This window comes from Alligator mississippiensis, chromosome 2 (assembly GCF_030867095.1).
Source record: "Alligator mississippiensis isolate rAllMis1 chromosome 2, rAllMis1, whole genome shotgun sequence".
Lineage (NCBI taxonomy): Eukaryota > Metazoa > Chordata > Crocodylia > Alligatoridae > Alligator > Alligator mississippiensis.
The window spans coordinates 77185060-77204671 of NC_081825.1; the positions used below are offsets into that span (position 1 = coordinate 77185060).

At 41.6% G+C, this 19612-nt stretch overlaps 1 protein-coding gene across 1 annotated transcript in view; it reads left to right on the forward strand.

Annotated features, from left to right (window-relative positions):
• Positions 1–19612, forward strand: part of VEGFC (vascular endothelial growth factor C) — a 126503-nt gene that overhangs the window by 95410 nt on the left and 11481 nt on the right. The window contains exon 4 of the mRNA XM_006276922.4: positions 13661–13812. Coding sequence (XP_006276984.1) covers positions 13661–13812 — 152 coding nt within the window. The remainder of the gene's footprint in view (positions 1–13660; positions 13813–19612) is intronic.

A 19612-nucleotide genomic window follows, 5' to 3' on the forward strand; every position in this document is an offset into this window, starting at 1 on the left:
CAATACAAAGTCAAAATGGGAGGGGGAGGGTCATGACATCCAGAGAGTTATTTTCTTAGTTCTCAATGTATTCCAATATTTAATGTGAAAAGATGTCATAATGCAACCTGGCATCTTACCAGTGAAATGTGTCATCTGTTCTCTTACGATATAGCCCTGGCCTCAGAAATGTTCTGAGCATAAATGAAGGAATACCAAAGATGGAAAGATGAGAGGTAGTATAGCTCTTCTAGATTACAGACTGGGACCGCCAAAACTGTCTGGTGCAGAAGTGGTTCTGAGGCCCTGGGACAAAGTGCAATTGTCCAGATGTCCATGTCTGTTGTCCTGGGCTAAATCTTAAAAAAGTTTACAGAATAAAAAATGCTAACAGTTTATCCTGAGGGATCTCAAAATGTGTCTGAACCGTTATCCTGGGATTGTATCATTAAATCAGTGGCAGAAAACCGGCAGTGCATTGAACCACTCACTAAACCCTGATTAAAAGGACAAAGTGTGCAGTGTGTGAACATGTCAATTCTAGCATATTTCTGTTCTAGCCCAGACACAGGCACAACTAGTCCAAGGACAAATACAGTGCATGTTCCTTGTCTGAATTACCTTCTTCCTCCTTCTTCCTGTTAAGATTCATCACACAACAGGTGCAGTGCAGAATCTACTCTCTTGTTTTTAGGGATTTTGGGATGCATGTTTTGAAAATTATTTCCATTGCAGTTATGTCCATAGTTATAGAATAGTGGTGGTCAGCCTTCCTACCATGTGGGCCGGATGCATAGTGCAGAGCCAGTCTGTGGGCTGGATCCCATGGGCAGGGTTGGTCCACAGCCTGGATCCAGCGCGAGGTTGATGCATGTGGATCAGTCTACAAATGTGGTTTGGAACACCGTCGTGGTCCCATATGCCAGAGCCAGACATGGAACGACCCTGTGTGTCAGCGTGGTCTTGCATACCGCATCCAGCTGCGTAGTTATGTGACATGTGGGATCTTGTCATTTAGGGCTGTGCGAAACAGCACCATGTTGTTTTGAGTTCTGTTTTGCCATTTCGAAGGGGCACTGTTCCATTTTGTTTTGTCGAAACTATTTCGCTGTTTCAACACTGTTTTGACGTTTCGCCCACAGGCTATAATGGGTAATCATAAAAATGCCTATAGCTTTGTCATTTCTTGCCTGATTCAGATGAATATTGCAGGGATGGTAGCCCCTTCTGAGGGCATGAAGCCTGCCAAGTTTCAAGGAGATAGGTGCAGAGATTATTGGGAAACTGAACCTCAAACTGTTCAAAGCAAAACTCGTATCACTTGCCAGCAGCAGCATCATGCTGTAATCCTGTGCGTCCCCTAGATCTGCACACAGGATGACAGCAGGCTGCCACCACCGGCTAGGACTGGCGCTTGGCTCAACCCATGCAGAGCACCGGGAAGGCTGGTGGTGCTGCTGGTCCCAACCAGCAGCGGCAACCTGCTGTTATCCCACGCACAGATCTGGGGGCCCACGCCCCCCGGGAGGGCTGTGAGGCTGTGCCAGTCTCCTCCCAGGCTGCCACTGCTGGCTGGGGCCACTGCAAGCACTGGGTTCTTCCCAGTGCTGAGTGCGGGCTGTGCCAGGCAGACTCGGGTGCTGGAGTTGCCCGAGCCGGCAGCAGCTGCATGCTGTCATCCCACACGCAGATCTGGGGGCCTGCGCCCCCCAGAACGAGTCTGGCACAGCCTTGCAACCCTCCAGGGGAGCATGGGCCCCTGGATCTGTGGGTGAGGTTTCAGCAGACTGCTGAAATAGCTGGGGAAATAGCCCAGAGCCGTCACCCTCACCAGCTGGCAGCGACAGCCTGCTGTCATCCCACAACATCCAGGGGCCTGCGCCCCCTGGGAAGAACTTTGGGAAGCGATCAGAGATCTGGGAGAAAGATCAGGGAGCTGGGAAATTGAATTGGTGAGTGGGGGCATTTTCAGGGACCTGAACAATTCCCCCAGCCCCCTGTTCAATTCCCCAGCTTTCTGATCGCTTCCCCCAGCTCTCTGATCGTTTCCCCAGCTCTTCCCGGGGGACGCAGGCTGCCACTGTAAGCTGCTGAAACCCTATGCACAGATTGGGGGCCTGAGCCCCCCAGGAAGAGCAGGAGAAATGATCAGAGAGCTGGTGGAAGTGATCAGAGAGCTGGGGAATCGAACCAGAAGCTAGATGCCAATATCAGAGCAGTCCTCCCCACATCTTCCCCCTCCCTCTCCTTAGTTTCTTTTTAGCTGCAAGCAAGCCCGGCTTTGAAACTCAAAACTTTCAAAATGTTTTGAGTGCCCTCATTTCGTTTTGAAGCTGTTTCAGAACCTTTTGTTTCATTTCAATTCCTGTTTTGAGCACGAAACGTGTCGAAACAGCTTTGAAACAAACACCCAGTGAAATTTTGCACAGCCCTAATGTCAGCTGACTTGCAGGACTTGCCACAGGTCTGGAAATTTGGTAGGAGGTGAGCAGTGGCAGGTCTGGAAGTGGTTCTGGAAGTTGTGGTAATTAACGCTGCCATTGTTCCCCCACCACATATTTTCAGACCCATGGGAAGCCCTGTGTGCTGAACAACACAACCCTGCAGGCCAGATTTGGGCAGTGGATCAGGGGCTGAGCACCATTATTATGTCATCATATCCTGCCTTTGATTTCATCTAAAGTTCTTTTTTTAATTTCAGACTTGTAAACTCTCCACCTACTCTCTTTAGTGAAGGATTCTTAAAAATATATAATTAAATGACATTTGGTGGTCTTGGACATGTCTATCTTGATGACATAGCAACCTGGCTCTTTATGTAGCACCTTTCATCCGTGGATCTCAGAGTGCTTTACAAAGGCACCAGTATTCTCATCTACAGTACACTGACAGCACAAGGTAGGGTAGAGAGGCACCTTTGAGACTAACTTGTTATACTGATGAAGAAATAAGGCAGGAAAAGGTGAAGTGACTTGTTTTCGGTAACTCAGTAGGCAAATATCGCAGCTTGGAAGACAGCCTGTCTCTCCTGAATTCAGTGGTCTCCATAGTTGACAATGCTGTCTTGACTGGTTTTAATGAAAGAGTAATTTCAAAAGAGAAAACTGATCAAATTTACTTTTACCAGATACCTGGGAGATTATGGGAAGAGCTGTAGCATTCTGGATAGATCATTTCTGGGGCTTTGTGTGGAATCATTTAGCCAAATTTCAGGTTTAAACATATCTTTTATTCTCTTAAATAAAATTGACCATCATCTTTATAAAAGTTGGGCATTTTCAAAGGTCTAGACCCATTGAAAAATGGGCAGAAAGAGGGAAAATGTTCCTTTTTCAGTATTAACACACAGACGTGAAACAGCCAAATATGACAGATGGCTTAGAGGTGGTAGAGGGCAGGCCAAGTGGTGACCTTTGGTGTTGGTTGCATGGGTTGTTTTTGGATTATGATACAGAATGCACCGATTATACATTGGGTCTGAGGAAAATACAGCTGCCACTCAAACTATAGCCTCTGTTATTCCTCTGAATGAGATCTCTGATTGGATTCTAAAAGTTTGTTCTTTTTTTTAAGTTAGAGCAGACCTATTTATCTTGGTAACCTGCTTTGGTAGTAAAGTATAATTTGACATATTTAGCTATTGTAGTACAACACATTCTGTCCTACAGCTATTGTAGGATATAAGGAGATGTGTCAGATATTTAACTACTTTACTGCTTGATCTTTGCTCAAGTTCAGTCTGGAGAAGATCTGTCATTCACAGGAAGTGATTTCAGTCAGTGATTTCAAATATATCCTAATATAATGAGATGCATTTAAAATGTAATCTCTGATATACGTGTTTACTCCAAAGATAATAAAGGGCAGTTTTGAAAATTAAGCTATGTTCATGTAGGTGGTGATGTTACGCTCTAGCTTCCTGCAGAGCTCCAGTTATCCATTTCATGACCCAAATACACTTAGGAAATGGCAAATGAGAAAGCCACACCAAAAGAAACGCACCCAATTCGAAAACTGTCGTCTTTGTATTTTCTTTGTATGTTGCACAGAATGCATTATTTATTGTACATCTGTACTGGGTCTCTATCATTCTAGGCCTCTTCTGTGTTTCAAGGACAGTGGTCTAGGCTTGAATAGATTGAACAGTAAAATTCCCCTATAATAAAGGTTTGTAGTATCAATCAGCTATATGTGTGTTGTGTTGTGGTGTGCATGATAGTAAGTATAGTGCTCTGTTCTTTACCTCGCAGTATACTGGGTCAAACAGATCTGGTCTGATAACTTTAGGTTCTAAACATTTGCCCATGGGTAAGTTTTCAAAACTTTCCCTGGCAGCTGCTGAGTTTCTTCTCTCCAACAATATCAGTCAATGCTTTATATAAACTACACTCATGAAAATCTTAGTTTTATGCTCATATATAGAGAGTTACAAATAATTACCATTTTATTGGTGCTTCTGAAAACTTCTCATAACACTAATGAAATCTGTAACCGATAGCTAATTCAGCTGACTTTACAGAAATTTTAATATGGTCAGCTGGAATTCATTTTGTATAACACTTGGTTTCCTATTGAAAAATTAAGGTCCCAGAAGTTCACACAGGGATTTTATTTTTAAATGATGAAAAATTGAATCTTTTGATAAATGTGTGTGGTTTACACTATATTTTTTGTGTTGGTTTCAAGCACGAATATGTACTGAGAAAGCCAGATTTGATAAGGGCATTCCAACCAGTCTGTTTGCTTCCACCTAGAAATAATTAAAATTTTATAAATTACAGAGAGGTATGTGTGTGGTTGCTCAGGAAAAGCTATTGTATACAAAACTTCCTAGAAATATTTGACAACGAAGTTCAATTAAGTGTACATTATCACGTGTCAGGAAGCAAAACATTCTTTTCAAAGTAAAACCATAGGCACTTAGCATAGCAATAAATTCAGCAATCTGATAGCGAATGCTTCAGAGTACTCTATTTCACTGCTGTTTTTAACCATTTTATCAGAATGCTTTGAAAAATCTAATATCAAATAACTGCTAATGTCTGAGGAATGTCTGATTCAAAAAGGTAAACTAAAAACAAATCTAATTTCTAAGGCAAAGCAAATGTATTAGAAGGTATTGTTTTACAAAATAGAAAACTACATTGAATATAATTAAACCACAGTTGTTTACAGAAATATAGTTGGGAAAAAGTTACTTGTCTGTACCATCATCTGAGTTGGAAGGGAACAAAGTTCTTTCTTAAAAATCTGAAGAGGAGACAGCATACAGTCACAAATAATGTTTCAGTCACGCAGGGCTTCTTTAGGAGATGCACAGAAAATATATACTTTTAGGTGAATGTGATAGACCTAACTTTGAATTCTTCACTGATTTCACTTGAATTAGGGCAGAATTTGAAGAGGTTTTATTTTATTTTATTTCATTTTATTTTAGGAATGGTTTGGATATTTTTCTTTAGTCGCCGACATTGCAACTGTTCTTCTGCAGAGCTCTTGTACTTCATCAGATTGCAGCAATGGGAAACTTTTCATTTATGATAGTCACCATCCATTTCATAAAGATGTAATTGGGTTTTGTACAGGGCACCATTAAAATACTCAGTGGTATTTTACCAAGCTTTTTAGGCTTTAACCGTTTTGACTGGAGTAATCCATGCCCAGTAACTGCCTCCAGAAGCTGTATGCATGTATGTTTGAGGAGGATGAGGGTTTTTGATTGGTTGTTTTTTGGCTGGAGTGTATTTTTTTTTTTATAGTTTAATTGCCGCCAAAATGATTCTGCTGGTTTTTGAGAGTTGGGTGAGAGAAACTATATTGTTTTTGCCTATGTTTTATAAAACTCTGCCAGCCTTTTACTTGAAACGCTGCTGAAATATTACAAAGCAGAAACTTGAAATTTGGCCTTGGTGTAAGCAATGTATCTTTTGCATCTCTTCTGAACATCTGGCTAAATTTATAAGCCTGTGAAAAATGTGTGTGTCCACAGATAAAATTTGTAGGAGTTACATTTCCTGGTGCTTATATCTGCATTCACCGTGTACTAGCTTTGGGCTGAGTAAAACTTTCCCTGCAGTCACAATTTAGGGGTTCAGTGGAGCATTCCAAGTCTGGGTCTTGAGACCTGGCACTGAGAATCTGTCTTTCCTATACTGTCAAAGTACTCCCTGCTGGCTCAGGCATTGGGAAGAAAGACATTATCTAATTCAGGACTCTTGAATGGGCAGCCTGCATGCCACAAATGTGTGAGCAGTTAACATGAAGCCTCTGGGCTCTGATAGCCACCTGTTACACTGTTACACAGTGAAGGAGAGCCCAGGGGTCTACACGGTGCCTGCACAACCAACACATGACTTTGTGGCTCCCATGCAGCCAGTGTGGTGGGAGACAGAGGGATCCATGTGCCACCACACCCTACATAGTGCAAGGGAGGTCCGACAGGGCCTATGCAATATGTGCCCCCGGCTGTGCCAAAGTTGGACAGTCCTGCGTTACAGCATGTTCCACTCTGCCGCTTAGAATTGAACAGAGTCTTACCACTCCTATGTGGTCAGTAAATGTCTGTGAAACAGACTGGCAAAGCAGTGGTCTATGAAGACAATGATGGTCTGTTACTACTGTTTTCTACACTGCTACGTAAAAATGTAAAGGTCTAATGCTTTTGATTCTCTGATGAATCACGTGGGTGTCGATGCAGTGCCCTGGGATAGTATGTATGGCTTTTGAGTGTATTAGTAGGCTGTCCAACTGCAAAGTGGCCAGGAGCCACATGCCCCATGGCCCACGCCAGTGGAGGGGCTGCACATCACAGGACCAGATGGACACTCCCTCCACCCCCTGCACTGCACTGTACAGGCAAACAGGCAGTCCCCCACCATGTTGCACTGTAGCACCCTGCCTTGCTGTCAGCTCCATGTGGGCTCCTGTAGCACATTATTAAGTTTTTTATTTCATAGATTTCATAGACATTAGGGCTGGAAGGGACCTCGTAAGATCAAGTCCAGCCCCCTGCCCTAGGGGCAGGAAGTCAGCAGGGATCATAGGATCCCAGCAAGATAAACATCCAAATGTCTCTTGAAAGCGTTCAAAGTAGGTGCTTGAACCACCTCTGGCAGAGGTCTTTACTGTCCGAGCCCCCAAGGTTTGGAATAGAAGTTCTTCCTTATGTCCAGTCTGAAATGGTCATGGAGGAGTTTGTGACCGCTTGACCTTGTCATCCCTTGGGGCGCTCTGGTGAACAGACATTCCCCCAGATCCTGGTGAGCACCCCTGATAAACTTATAGATGGCCAAGAGGTCGCCCCTGAGCTTTTCCAGGCTGAAGTCCCATAGCTCTCAACCTTTCATCATAAGGTCTGTTTTTCTGACCTCTGATTATGTGTGCAGTTCTCTGGACTCTCTCAAGCTTCTCCATGTCCTTTTTGAATTGTGAAGCCCAAAACTGGACGCAGTACTCCAGCTGCAGCCTCACAAAGGCTGAGTGCAATGGGAGAATGACGTCCTGGGATTTGCTTGAGAAGCATCTGTGGATGCAAGCCAGCGTTTTGCTTGCTTTACTAGCCACAGCATTGCATTGAAGGCTCATGTTCATCTTGTGGTCCCAAGTCCCTTTAGTCCATAGTGCTAACCAGCGTAGCACTGCCGAGCCTGTAAGCGTCCTGCAGGTTTTTCCTCCCAAGGTAGAGAACCTTGCATTTTTCTGTGTTAAACACCATCAGGTCTTGTCTGCCTATTACCTGAGCCTATCAAGGTCAGCCTGGATCGCCCTCCTGTCCTCAGGTGTGGATGCTTTACCCCAAAGTTTGGTGTCGTCCGCGAACTTGGACAGTCCGCTTCTGACGCCAGTGTCCACATCATTAATGAAGATGTTGAATAATATAGGCCCAAGAACAGAGCCTCGAGGGACCCCACTGGTCACAGTGCACCATGACCATTGACTTCTGTCAGCCACCACCCTCTGGGTCTGATCACAGAGTCCAAGTGCAAATCAAGCACTGTAAAGCCAGGAAGTGCCACCATTAAGCTTGCCTGGGTATCTTTAATTTGACTTTATTCTGCATGCTCTCTAATAAGGCTGGAACGCAGGCAAGCCTAATCGTGGCATTTGCTGACTTCTGAGTGCTTAATGCTTGACTTCAAGCCTTCATTTTTTGTTTTGTTTGTCAATCATAATTATTCTGAGTAGTAAAATCTCTCAGTTCTTAGAAACCACAGGACTCTGCCAGCATTTGAACTAATATTCTGATAGGGAGCAAAGCTCATACTTTGCCAATACCCCTCTGGATCTATTGGTATTACGTTCTTCAGAGGAGGTCTTGGAGGCAAGGGGGGCTCTGGGGCGCAGGGGTTATTGTCTGCAGCATCCTGTTATATTAAACTTGGGCTTGATGTGAGAAGAGAAGGGAGAATTTGGCCCTATGTGAATGCAATAAAAATAACCATCAGCCAAATGAGATAGACAGACTATCAGTTGTCTGGCCTCTGGGCAGTCCCAGAGGTAGTTTCACAGCCACTAGATAACCAGTAGTGATGCCAGAAAAGAAGTCGTCCAAGGAACTAGCCTTAAACACAGATGTTATGTTTCATTTCTGTTCTTAAAAACCCTTCTAGAGATTGACATCTGGCTCTTACAGCTGCCAAATATGCCCCATAGTGGCCACAGATGTTGGGTTTGTTGCTGGATCAGATGGAAGATAAGGATAAATGGGAAATGAAGACACAAATGAAGGAGAGGACACATTTCTAATAGTCAGACTTGTCTAATTAAATTGACATAGAGAGATAACAATTTGGGCTAAGTCCTGCTTTCACTTACACTTGTGCAACTCCATTAATTCATTGGTGCTAGTCTGGCTTGGCTGAAAGTAGAATTTAGACTTTGATTTATTATTTTGTTTTAAAATGTCAGAGATTAATCTAAAAGAATTATTTTGAGGTTTAAATATATGCATTTCCTGTAGTAGGTTAAGTTTCAGGAATGCCTAAATGACAACTCTTTTAATAGATGCAAGCACTTCTTAGGGTTATCTTTTATTGGCCCAACTGCATAGTTGGGATAGAGTTAGACAAGCTTCGAAATGCAAGACATTCTTCATCAGGTCTGGGTAGTAAAAAGCTAGCACAACGTAGTCTGTGCTGTGAATGTGCTGTGCTGGCTTTCACTGTTTAGAACGGGTGAATAATGTCTTGCCTTCAAAAGCTTGTCTAACTTTATCCCAACTATGAACTTTGTCCAATAAGAGATATCATCCTCTTGTCTCTTGCATAATTTCTGGACCATTATGGCTACAGCATCATTCTAACACTACCATAACATGGAAAATATTTGAGTGACACACATGTTTTCATGCCTATTCTGGAAAGAGAAGTAGAAATATCAACTTTTGCTGTCTGCATCAGAACTTTGCTATTTGAATTGCCCACACTGACATGAATAGAAAGTTCAAGAAAAAAAGTTAAACTACAGTTCTTCTTCACTTCTAGTTAGGAGAATGAATCTGCTTTGTGTTTATTTTCAAAACACTGATTTCCACTGAATCCTACAATACTTAATTAAAGCAAGGAATATAAATTTAATCTAGTATAACCTATGCATATATTTGTATGTTTTGATACATTAACTTTGCCTATGACTAGGAACTGCTTATGGGGAAATATAAATTAAACTCAGATAGCAAAAGTGTAAGTTAAAGTGATAATTGACTGAAATCAAAGCAGTTAATTTAGTTTTATACTGGTTGATGCCAACCATGTTTTAATAGCAAGTGTAGATAAGGCCCACATGCATTTAAGCATCTTCCCAGCTAACCGTTTTTTAATCCGGTGTGGAGATTGTTGCTAAGATTTTTTTTCCAACCCATTTAAGAAGTTACAGCAGCATAAATAGGATGGAAGCAGCCTCTGGGAAATATTTGAAGCACAGGAGCATTCCTCATGTGACCTAGAACTGCAAGAATAGTCCTATGCAACCCGCTGTGGCTGCCCAGAGCCTGCTCTAACTTGCATCATGTTTTGAATGGATCAGCCAGCTGGCTCAAGAATACAAGAGGTATAAAAGTTGCTTGAAGTCACTTTTTGCCCTGACCCCCTACAGGTCCTGCATGAATCATAGGTTGGCTCAAGTAGAAAATTGTGCTCATAGTTCTCATATATTTAGTTTTGCCAGTTCTACCTATGTAGTTTTTCATTCAGGGCTTGAGGGGGATTCATGCTGTTATATGAGAACAGGGTAAACAGGAAAAAACATCTTGGACCCTAATATAAAATGAAGACAGTGACCTCTGCTTTACTTCTAAAGTTTATATATGCACATTTAACTTTACTATAAGAGCACTAGTTCTTGAAACAAGAAACTGTTTTTAAATCTGTAAACCTTATTCTAGGCAAATTTTCAAACAAGTCTTAACTTGACCTGTTTTACATACACGACTTCTGTGCGCAAGTGACAGAACTAACACACAGACAATACATAACGGTCTATTTTTCCAAAATACAAAGTGTTCTCTTAGATGGCACTGTGTGTGTACAGGTAAAAGCCACTTTTAAAAATCTCATTCTTTATGCCTGTTAATCTAAATTCAGGAAAAATGCAATGAAAATCAAACAATAAAAAAGAAAAACTACACCTCTCCTTCCTATATTTGATTGCTGTTTTCTCATGCTTTTTTTGGATGTGACATACTGGTAAGAATGCATTTAGTCATGGATTTGACAGTACTGCTATAATAGGTCAGGATAAGGAAGGGGCCAGTACTAGATGGTAAGCCAAAGAAGATTATAAGTGAAATACAGTGATAAGAAATCTCTTTCTAGGGGTCTGTGTTCAGCTTAGTAAAGACCCAGGAGGGCTGTCTGGTGATAACTGTTTGAGAGAGGCAGACAGTTTAGATCTTTAAATCAGAAGTGGTATTGTCCTTTAACATGACCTATCTTGTAATCCGTGTGCAAACCCAAACTTTCATACTTCTTTTTTGCAACCAGGACAAAAGTTTAAAAGTTAATACTATCTGGCTAGGAGTCCTCATTGAATTGGCAGACTGGCTAGTGTCATTCTTTTTGTGGCAGCTTCCTAGATAGATGACTATTTCATTAGGACTTGGAAGGTCAGAAGAGTTGCTGTCTGATTTCTTTTTGCTTTCTTCAGAAGCTCTCTTGGCAAACCAACATTTATTTATTTCCCCTGGGCTGGAGAATAAAATACTCTGTTAACAGAAAAGGACTTGTCTGTTAAATGAGATGGTAATTCAGCTTCTGTGCCCATTCAATCCTTGATGTCTGATGAGACTGTCAGTAAAAGATCAATTATTTTTTAAAAGATATTGGCATCTAAATATGGTTAAAATACATTTTAATCTATAGTAATATTTTACAAACTTTTTAAAGAAAAAGTTGTTCACAAACATCACTTGTAAGTGTCTGAAACACAAATGTTGCAGGACTTAATATGGAAGAAAAATTGAACGTTAAGGGCGCTTACACACATGCTCCAGAAGGGGGGAGACGTGGTGTGCTTTAATTAGAGCGGCTCCAAAAGCCAGTCTAATTAAAGTACCTGAAGCGTCTCGTGGATCAATGTCCCCATGCTGAAAAACGGCGGCAGGGGCACTTAATGAACTAAAGCACATTAACTAAAGCTCGTTGAACACGGGGACACTGATACAGGAGATGCTGAAGTCTGCTGGAGCACAGTAATTACCACGCTCCAGCAAACTCAGTCAAGTCTGCCTCAACACACTGTAATTACAGTGTCGGAGAAGCCTTGCTGCATGCGTAGTATAGGCGCTCAAAAGTTTAAGCTGACTTTACTGCATTTGGCTTTTATGTGAGAAGTGCAGAAAGTAAAAGAACATAAGTAACAAGTAAATTAAATTCTTTAAACTTCCCAGAATTTAATAATTAAAAGATTTTCTATAGTTAATGAAATTTATTTATTGAATGGTAAAATTCAGAATAGTGAATTTAATTAAAAATGTACTTTTCTTATCGTGTTAAGTGTATTTTTATATGCACCTTAGACTTTTTTTCTAAAGTGATGCCAGCACAGATAATTGATGCATGGGTTCATTCACCACAGTATTAGTCCAGTTTCACATGATTTGCTATTCCACTGTCCATAAATCTTCACCATGGATAACAACCCAGTGAAGTTACAACAGCATGAAAATATAAAAGTAGTGGAATGACGCCCATGTAGTTATGTGGGAACAGATGCGTCAAGATCTTGGGAACAATTTGCTAACTTTTCCATCCTCTTCAGGATGTCTGTACTTGCACAATGTATCCAAACTAGCATGATTGGATATCAGTGATCATATAGACTTCACTGGGGACTGCACAAGAATACCTGTGATCTTAGTTAAATACTTGGGAGCTTAAGCCCTCATTGCTTAAGCCCTTTTGCTACCTGACTCAGTCCACCTATGTCTACAGAAGCTTTATTCCTACCCCTAGACTGCAGTGTAAACATGTCTCATGCATGGGGTTTTGAAACATTAAAAGAAATGAGGATTTTTACTATATTTTGTATCACTTTTAGGCTAAAGTACAATATGATCAAATGTAAAGAACGGGGTTTTCAAGTGTACTGTGGCTGATAGTTTAATTCACTATGTTAACTACCTCATTAATTGACAGCATGGATGTTAAAACAGGTGGAGGGAGGGCGCGGCAGATTTTTAAAGGTATTTAGGTGCCTAAGAATGCAGCTACGCTCCTATTTCTGAAGACTCACTTAAACACCTATGGGGAAGATAGGCTCATGGCTGCTTGTTAAAAATCCCTATTAAGTGCCTATATTTAGGCACCTAAAACCCTTCATAATCTGACCTTTAAATGCTTGTACTGTCTTTTCAGGAAACTGCTGTGACCTGGATCTTATACCAGAATCTAATCGTCAAGATGACTTCTCATTCTTTCATTGTATATGCAGGGGGAATGCCATGGATTAAATAATTGGAATGATTTAATTCTCCCACCCCTTGCCCTGCCAGTTGCCAGTTAGTCATCTCAACTTGGCTCCATCCATCTAGTATCATTTTTAAAAAATGTTTTCAGTAGAGTGCTTGTCTTAGTAGGGGGGAAAAATGTTTTGACTAACTGGGCCCTCAATGATATTATAATTACAATCTAATTTTATTATAACCAAAATAAATGTTTAATAAAGCATATGCGTTTTTGTTAAAGGGTTACCAAACAATGAATACGAAGTAGGGTGTGGGACAAAAATAATATTATGCTGCAATAAATTTGCTCACTTTACACAGAAATATTTGAACCTAAATCAAACTTATCTTTTTTTGTACACAACTCTGTAATTGCACAACCAATGTGCCATGTTGTAATAGTCCTACTTATTAAACAGTTCTTGAAATATGACCTTTTGATTCTATAATACCTACCAAATATTAATTTTTGGATTAAAAATAGTCAGCAAGTCTGGAGGTCATTTTCCCTTGAAAAGTGTGAAACAGGAAAAAACATATTGTTTCATGGCAAGCCAAATGACCTAATAACTAATACTCATCTAGTACATAATGTTAATTTATTAAGAGTAATTAGTATGGTACTGGATAACAGTAGACAACAAGAATCTGGTTTAATTTAACTTGTACCCTCACATTTAAATATACCCTTATTGATTTATAAGTAGTTCTTCTCTCTCTCTCTCTCTTCCCTTTTTGTAGTTGTTTGAGATTACAGTGCCGCTGTCTCATGGTCCTAAGCCTGTAACAGTCAGTTTTGCCAATCATACATCCTGCCGATGTATGTCTAAGCTGGATGTTTACAGACAAGTTCACTCAATCATTAGACGCTCCTTGCCAGCAACACAACCACAGTAAGTATAAGACTTGTATCTTCATTTTGCATTACCATAGTCTGTAAAAATAGCTTAACATTTATTTCGGTAATGTTTACAATACAGCACAGTGAATTACTACTACTACTGATATGTAAGAACAACTCAAGGCAATAAAACAATCAAAACAATATGCTGGGGTTTTCTAAATCTTTTTTTACATGGGAGAAGCATAGCTAGTATTGTTAAGGAAGAATAAGTGGGTACATGGGAAGTATGGTCATAAAAAATTTACAGGGGCTTTTGCCTTTCATTTCCATAGGAGGAAGACCACAACTTAGTGCTATACTGAAATTTAAGGTGTAAATAGACCATCACATATGACTAAATTGTGAAGTACCTCACAGTTTGGGGTGTAAATCAGGATACACTTGAGTATCCAGGTTGTAGCTGTATTGGTCTAGAGGAAAAAGCAATCAGAACTTGTAGTAGAGATGATATCTTTTATTAGACCAACAAGATTTTTGAAAAAAAGTTTAATTACAAGCTTTCAGGCATAAACACCCTTCATCAGGCATGGAATTTTGTTTCTACCCAGGAGAACTTTTTACAATATTTTTTCCAATGCCTGATGAAGGGTGTTTGTGCCTGAAAGCTTTCAATTAAAGAAAGTTTTTTGCAAAAATCTTGTTTATCTAATAAAAGATATTATCTCTTCTATGAGTCCTGATTATATTTCTTATGCATTTTACTTGCTTCCTTTTGAACTGTAACAGAGTTTGCCTAAGTATAGACTGAGTATAGCCATTAGAATTTAGCTAAAAACATGTCTTCTACCTGGAAACTATGGAACCAAACTGCTCAGTTCAGTAGGTGAGAAGATATTCTAGAAATAAAAACATTAATAGATTCAAAGCATTTCAGGCCAGAAGGGACCATTAGATTACCTGCTTTGACCAATTTTGTATCTATATCTATATATGGCTATAGATATATATAGATACAGATATATTGAATAAGTATGTGTTCTATATATATGGAATACCCTATGAGAAAAAGAATGAAATATAAAAGGATCATGGGGGATGGCTCCATTTTCATATTTTAGAACTGAGAACAAATATAAACTGAAGAAAAAAACAGCTAATGTGATCAAGGTAATTAGTGAAATCAGTACTGAAGATTTTACTGATGAAAGCGATACTGAAATATTATATCCAGTTCTTGAGACACATTTTTAAAAAGCAGTTGAAAGAGGGGAGAGGGTGCAAAAAAGAACAATTAAAATGAATCAGTAGCTGGAAAAAATGTCATCCAGAGATGTAAAGAGCACCTTATATCTAGCTCACTACTCTCCAAATAGCTAGGGGCCACACCAGTATCCCATCTCCCCTGTGTCCTGTGCCCCCCCCCTCCAAACACACACATACTTTTCCCTCTTCCATTGCTTTGTGTACCCAGCCCCTCTTCACTGCACCACACACCTAGGTACCCTGACTCACCCTTAGGTCGTCGGCCACAAGTTCCCCTGCAGCACCACGCCACTCGGGCACCCCGGGCTCCAGCTGTAGTGCGCTAAACCACCCTGCCCCTGGGACGTGGCATGGGCAGGAAGGAGAAACTGGAGAGCAGGGAGCCTGGGTTCCCTGGCTGCTGCTACTGCAGCCACAGCAATGGGGGAGCAGTGGCCAAGTGGGAGCCTGGGGGCCACAATGTAACCCCTTGCAGGTCACATGTAGCCCGCAGGCCACCTGTTGGACAGCGCTGATTTATCTTATCATAGAGAAGATTGAGAGGTGACTTGATTAAAGTATAAAAACAGCATCATGGAGGAAGAGAAAATAGAGAGGATTAAAGTACTTTTTACTCTTAGCAGCGAAAAGCATCACCAGAAGCAGTATCCAGAAGTTGAACCCAGAAAAGTTCATTTAGAAATTAGCTAGACATTTTTACAAGCGAAGGTCATTAGCAAATGGTACAATTTACCTGTATAAATTGTGAATTCTCAGTCTCTTGACATCATCTGATTAAGACTGCATCCTTTCCTGGATGAAATGCTACAGCCAAACAAGAGTTAGGCTTTAGTTAAAAATGCAAATGATTATGCCCAATACAATTGATAACAATGCAAAATGTAATATCCTACAATATGTATATAATAGGACAAAATAATGCAATGGTCCCTTCTGGCCTGCAACTCTGTGAATCTATTCATATTTTCGTTTCTAGAATCTAAAGGGACTAATCTGTTAAGAGTCTATATTTTCAATACATACAAGGAGCTTTTGAAAACACTTAGTTGGATGTTTAAATGCTTTAAAATCCTGTAATATATACAAATGTAAGGTGTAAAACACAGATTCCTATTCCTTGCATCAGTTGTGTAAAGCTGTAAATCCAATAACTTATTGGGAGTAATGAAGTGGTTAATCAGACTGCAGGAGTTCAGGGCATTGCCTGTAATGTATTAGTAACTGATTTGTTAGCTGTTAGTTCACCATATTACTTTGCATATTTACACAGGCATCAGCAGTGACATCACAACTAGTGGTTTATCATATTTCTATAGGTTTTCTGTGGGGGAGGGTTTCTCTCTCTCTCTCTCTCTCTCTCAACATTGTCTGAAAAGCAAAGGACTGAAACTGAGAAACAAAAATACAGGTGTAAAGAGGCATCGCCTGTTCTGTACTTCAACAACTAATACACACATCTTCAGTTTTCTATTTAAGGCCTTGGTGCCCGTGGAGTTTTATTTATAATGTATAAATTTACAATATTTATCAATATTTAAATTATTTTAATACCCACACCTGCCTTGTGCAGCCCCACCACTGCCTCCCCAGGAACCTCCTCCTGAGGTTCTGGCTGCACTCCACCCCTCATCTTTTCTTTTATTCATTCCTCAGCTGTGGCCCCACTAAATTCCAGAACCTCCTGGTCAGCCTCCTCCTGACTCTGACCAAACTCACCATCTTTCAGACTAGGAAGGAAGCTCTCGCTAGAGGAAACTCGAGTTACTGTAGGGTCATTTTCCTGTTACTCCTTCATACATATATATCTCCAGGCAGAATTTCACTGGAGTCGTTTGAGGAGCAATGAAGTTCTGAGCAGTATTTTCTGCTCAGCTTCCCTTCTTGGGACACTGATTATTTGACCCATGCTCCCATCCCTGTTTCTCATTTGTTGTCTCCGGTACTCTGTTATCCAGTGGCCTCCCTAACTCAGAGGCTTACAGTATTGTTCTCTTAGTGGGCCTAGGCCCACTTCTCTCCATTTACATAACAAGTCTCTGTTTGCCAGTGGCAGAAGTTTTAAATAGAGGGCATATGAACAGGGCATATTTAGAGTAGAGGTGCACCTATACATCAGTCCACACTGTATCAGCACCAATAAAAGGAAAATTGACATTATCTGCAATCACCATTTTTTTGGCTGTTGTGACTGATAATGTCACCATTAAATGTGTGCATGTGTGGCCAGGAGTGTAGCCTGGCAGCATGGAGAGCAGTGTCTGGCTGGTAAGTCTGTGGAGGGGAAGGGACATTGGGGGGGCAGATTGAGGCCCCCTCAGTGAGGGAGGGAGTGAATCTGGGGCAGGGTCAGGAGCTGCACATCTGGGGTGTGGAATGGAGCCATGGCTTGTCTGGGGGACACAGGGAGGATGGGGAGAGGGGGCGGCTCCTGCCCCTGCATGCATCCCCAGGGGAGGCATGGGGGCATATGCCCCCTGGACCTGTATGTAGGGTGAGGGTGGACTGGTGCTGTGTGCTCAGGGTTGGGGGCTGGGCCTAGACTGCGCTCAAGGTGGGTAGGGCAAAGCAGGTGGCAGTGGTGCTGGGAGGAGAGCCTGCATGATGCCTATGGTGAATTTTGGGGTGGCTGTAGCCCCCCCCCCCATAGCCCCTCCTCCTAACGCCACTGCTGCCCTCCCCACCCCAAGCGCAGCCTGGGCCCAGCCGCCCTGCTGGGAAGAGGCCAGCACAGCCTCTGGCCCTGAGCACATAGCGGCAGCCTGCCCCTGCCCCACACACAGATCAGGGGGGCATATGCCTCCCCCAGGGGTGTACGCAGTTGTGGGATCAGCCCCCCCCCCCCATCATCCCCTCAGATGAGCCAGAGGATACATTCATGACTGTTCTGTTTAACAGCTATTAATGGATCGATACATTAGTCCAGTCTGTTTTTGAGCCTGGGTATATTCTCTGCCTCTACAGCCTCCTGTGGCAAGAAGTTTCACAAGTTAACAATGTGATGAATAAAAAAGTACTTTCTCTTGTTAGTTTTAAACTCCTCTCCTGGTAATTTCACTGAGCACCCCTAATTCTAGTATCCTGGGACTTGGTAAACAGCAGATCCCTATTCCCTTTGGACATACCCTTCATGATTTTATAAGCCTCTGTCATATCTCCCCCTCAGCCTTCTCTTCTGCAAATTGAAAAATGCTAGCCCTTTTATTCTCTTGGTATGGTAGACTGCTCCATACCCCTGATCATTTTGCTTACCCTTCTCTGTACCTTTTTGAAGTCTATTACATCTTTTGTGAGCTGTGGAGAGCAGAACAGCACACATTATTTAAGATGTGGGTGCACCATTGATTTGTATAGGGGTCAGCAACACTTTCTGGCAGGGGGCTGGAACCAGCTTGGGTCAGAGGCAAGCAGATATTAGGACCTGGCTGCAGCTGCCACTTCTCCTTGTCACTCAGCTGCCGCATGGAACAACAACAGCCCCCCTCCTGTGGAGCTCATGCCACCCAACTGCAGTGTTGCATGGGCAGATGAATGAATGAGCCCCCTGGTGATGAATGCTGCCAAAGGCAGAGTTCTGAATACCTGATCCAAAGGTGCCATGGGCTGGATGCAGCCCATAGGCTGTCAGTTACTGCCTTTTGATATAGTGGCTTTATATTTTCCATTTTATTTTTAATTCCCTTCTTAATGATGCCCAGAATTTCATTAGCTTTTTATTAGTTTACTATTCTGTAGACCATTAAGGCTTCCTTGTATCCTTTTGTTTCTCATATCAATTCCAAGCTTTTAATGCATATTTCTAATTAGTAACTTACTCTTTTTTTCATTTGCATTTTACTGTTTTAGGAGCTTCTTTTGCTCTCCCTCTAGAGGGAGGCTACTATTTCTTTAATCATTCAAGCCTTATTCCTTGATTGTGGTTTTTATGGCATCCAGTAAAACATTCTTAAACAGCTGCCAATTAGCAGTCACATTTTTCTGCTTAAATTCTTTCTTCTAAATGATTTTCCTCAAAGTTCTTTAGAGTTCATTTATTTGGTGGTTGATGTTGTTATTATTATTGTTACTATTATTATTATAGGTGTTTAAAATGCCACATAAATACTTCTGGTTGGGTTTTCTTCTGCTGGCACACAAGGGGTGCTGAAAGACATGCAGCTCCCTCCTCTAACGGATGGTGCTTCCCATAAAGCACCGTAAGTTAAAACACCCTTGCCCCCCACCCCAAACAAACATCTGTTGGGTTGGCAGAAAAGGGGAGGAAATCGAGCTCCGCTTTGGAACTGATCCAGAGGATCAGGACATATTGTCAACAGGACTCATCAGTGAGTTTTTAATCCTGTCCCTACCTTGTACCTCCATTTGCTTGGGATCTAGAGCCATAGGTCTTCTCCTGAAGGTTAGTACCTAGATGGTTTCTTACAAAGAATCGTGTAGAACGCATTCCACACAGCTGCACCTGAAAAAGGAGGTAGTGGGGAAGGAGGAATCACTGTTTCCTCATGTGTTCAGTACAGTTACCCTGGAAGGTAGGAAGTCCAGGTTCTGGTCATTGCTCCAGGGACTGTTTTATCCAGTGTCTGTTTCAT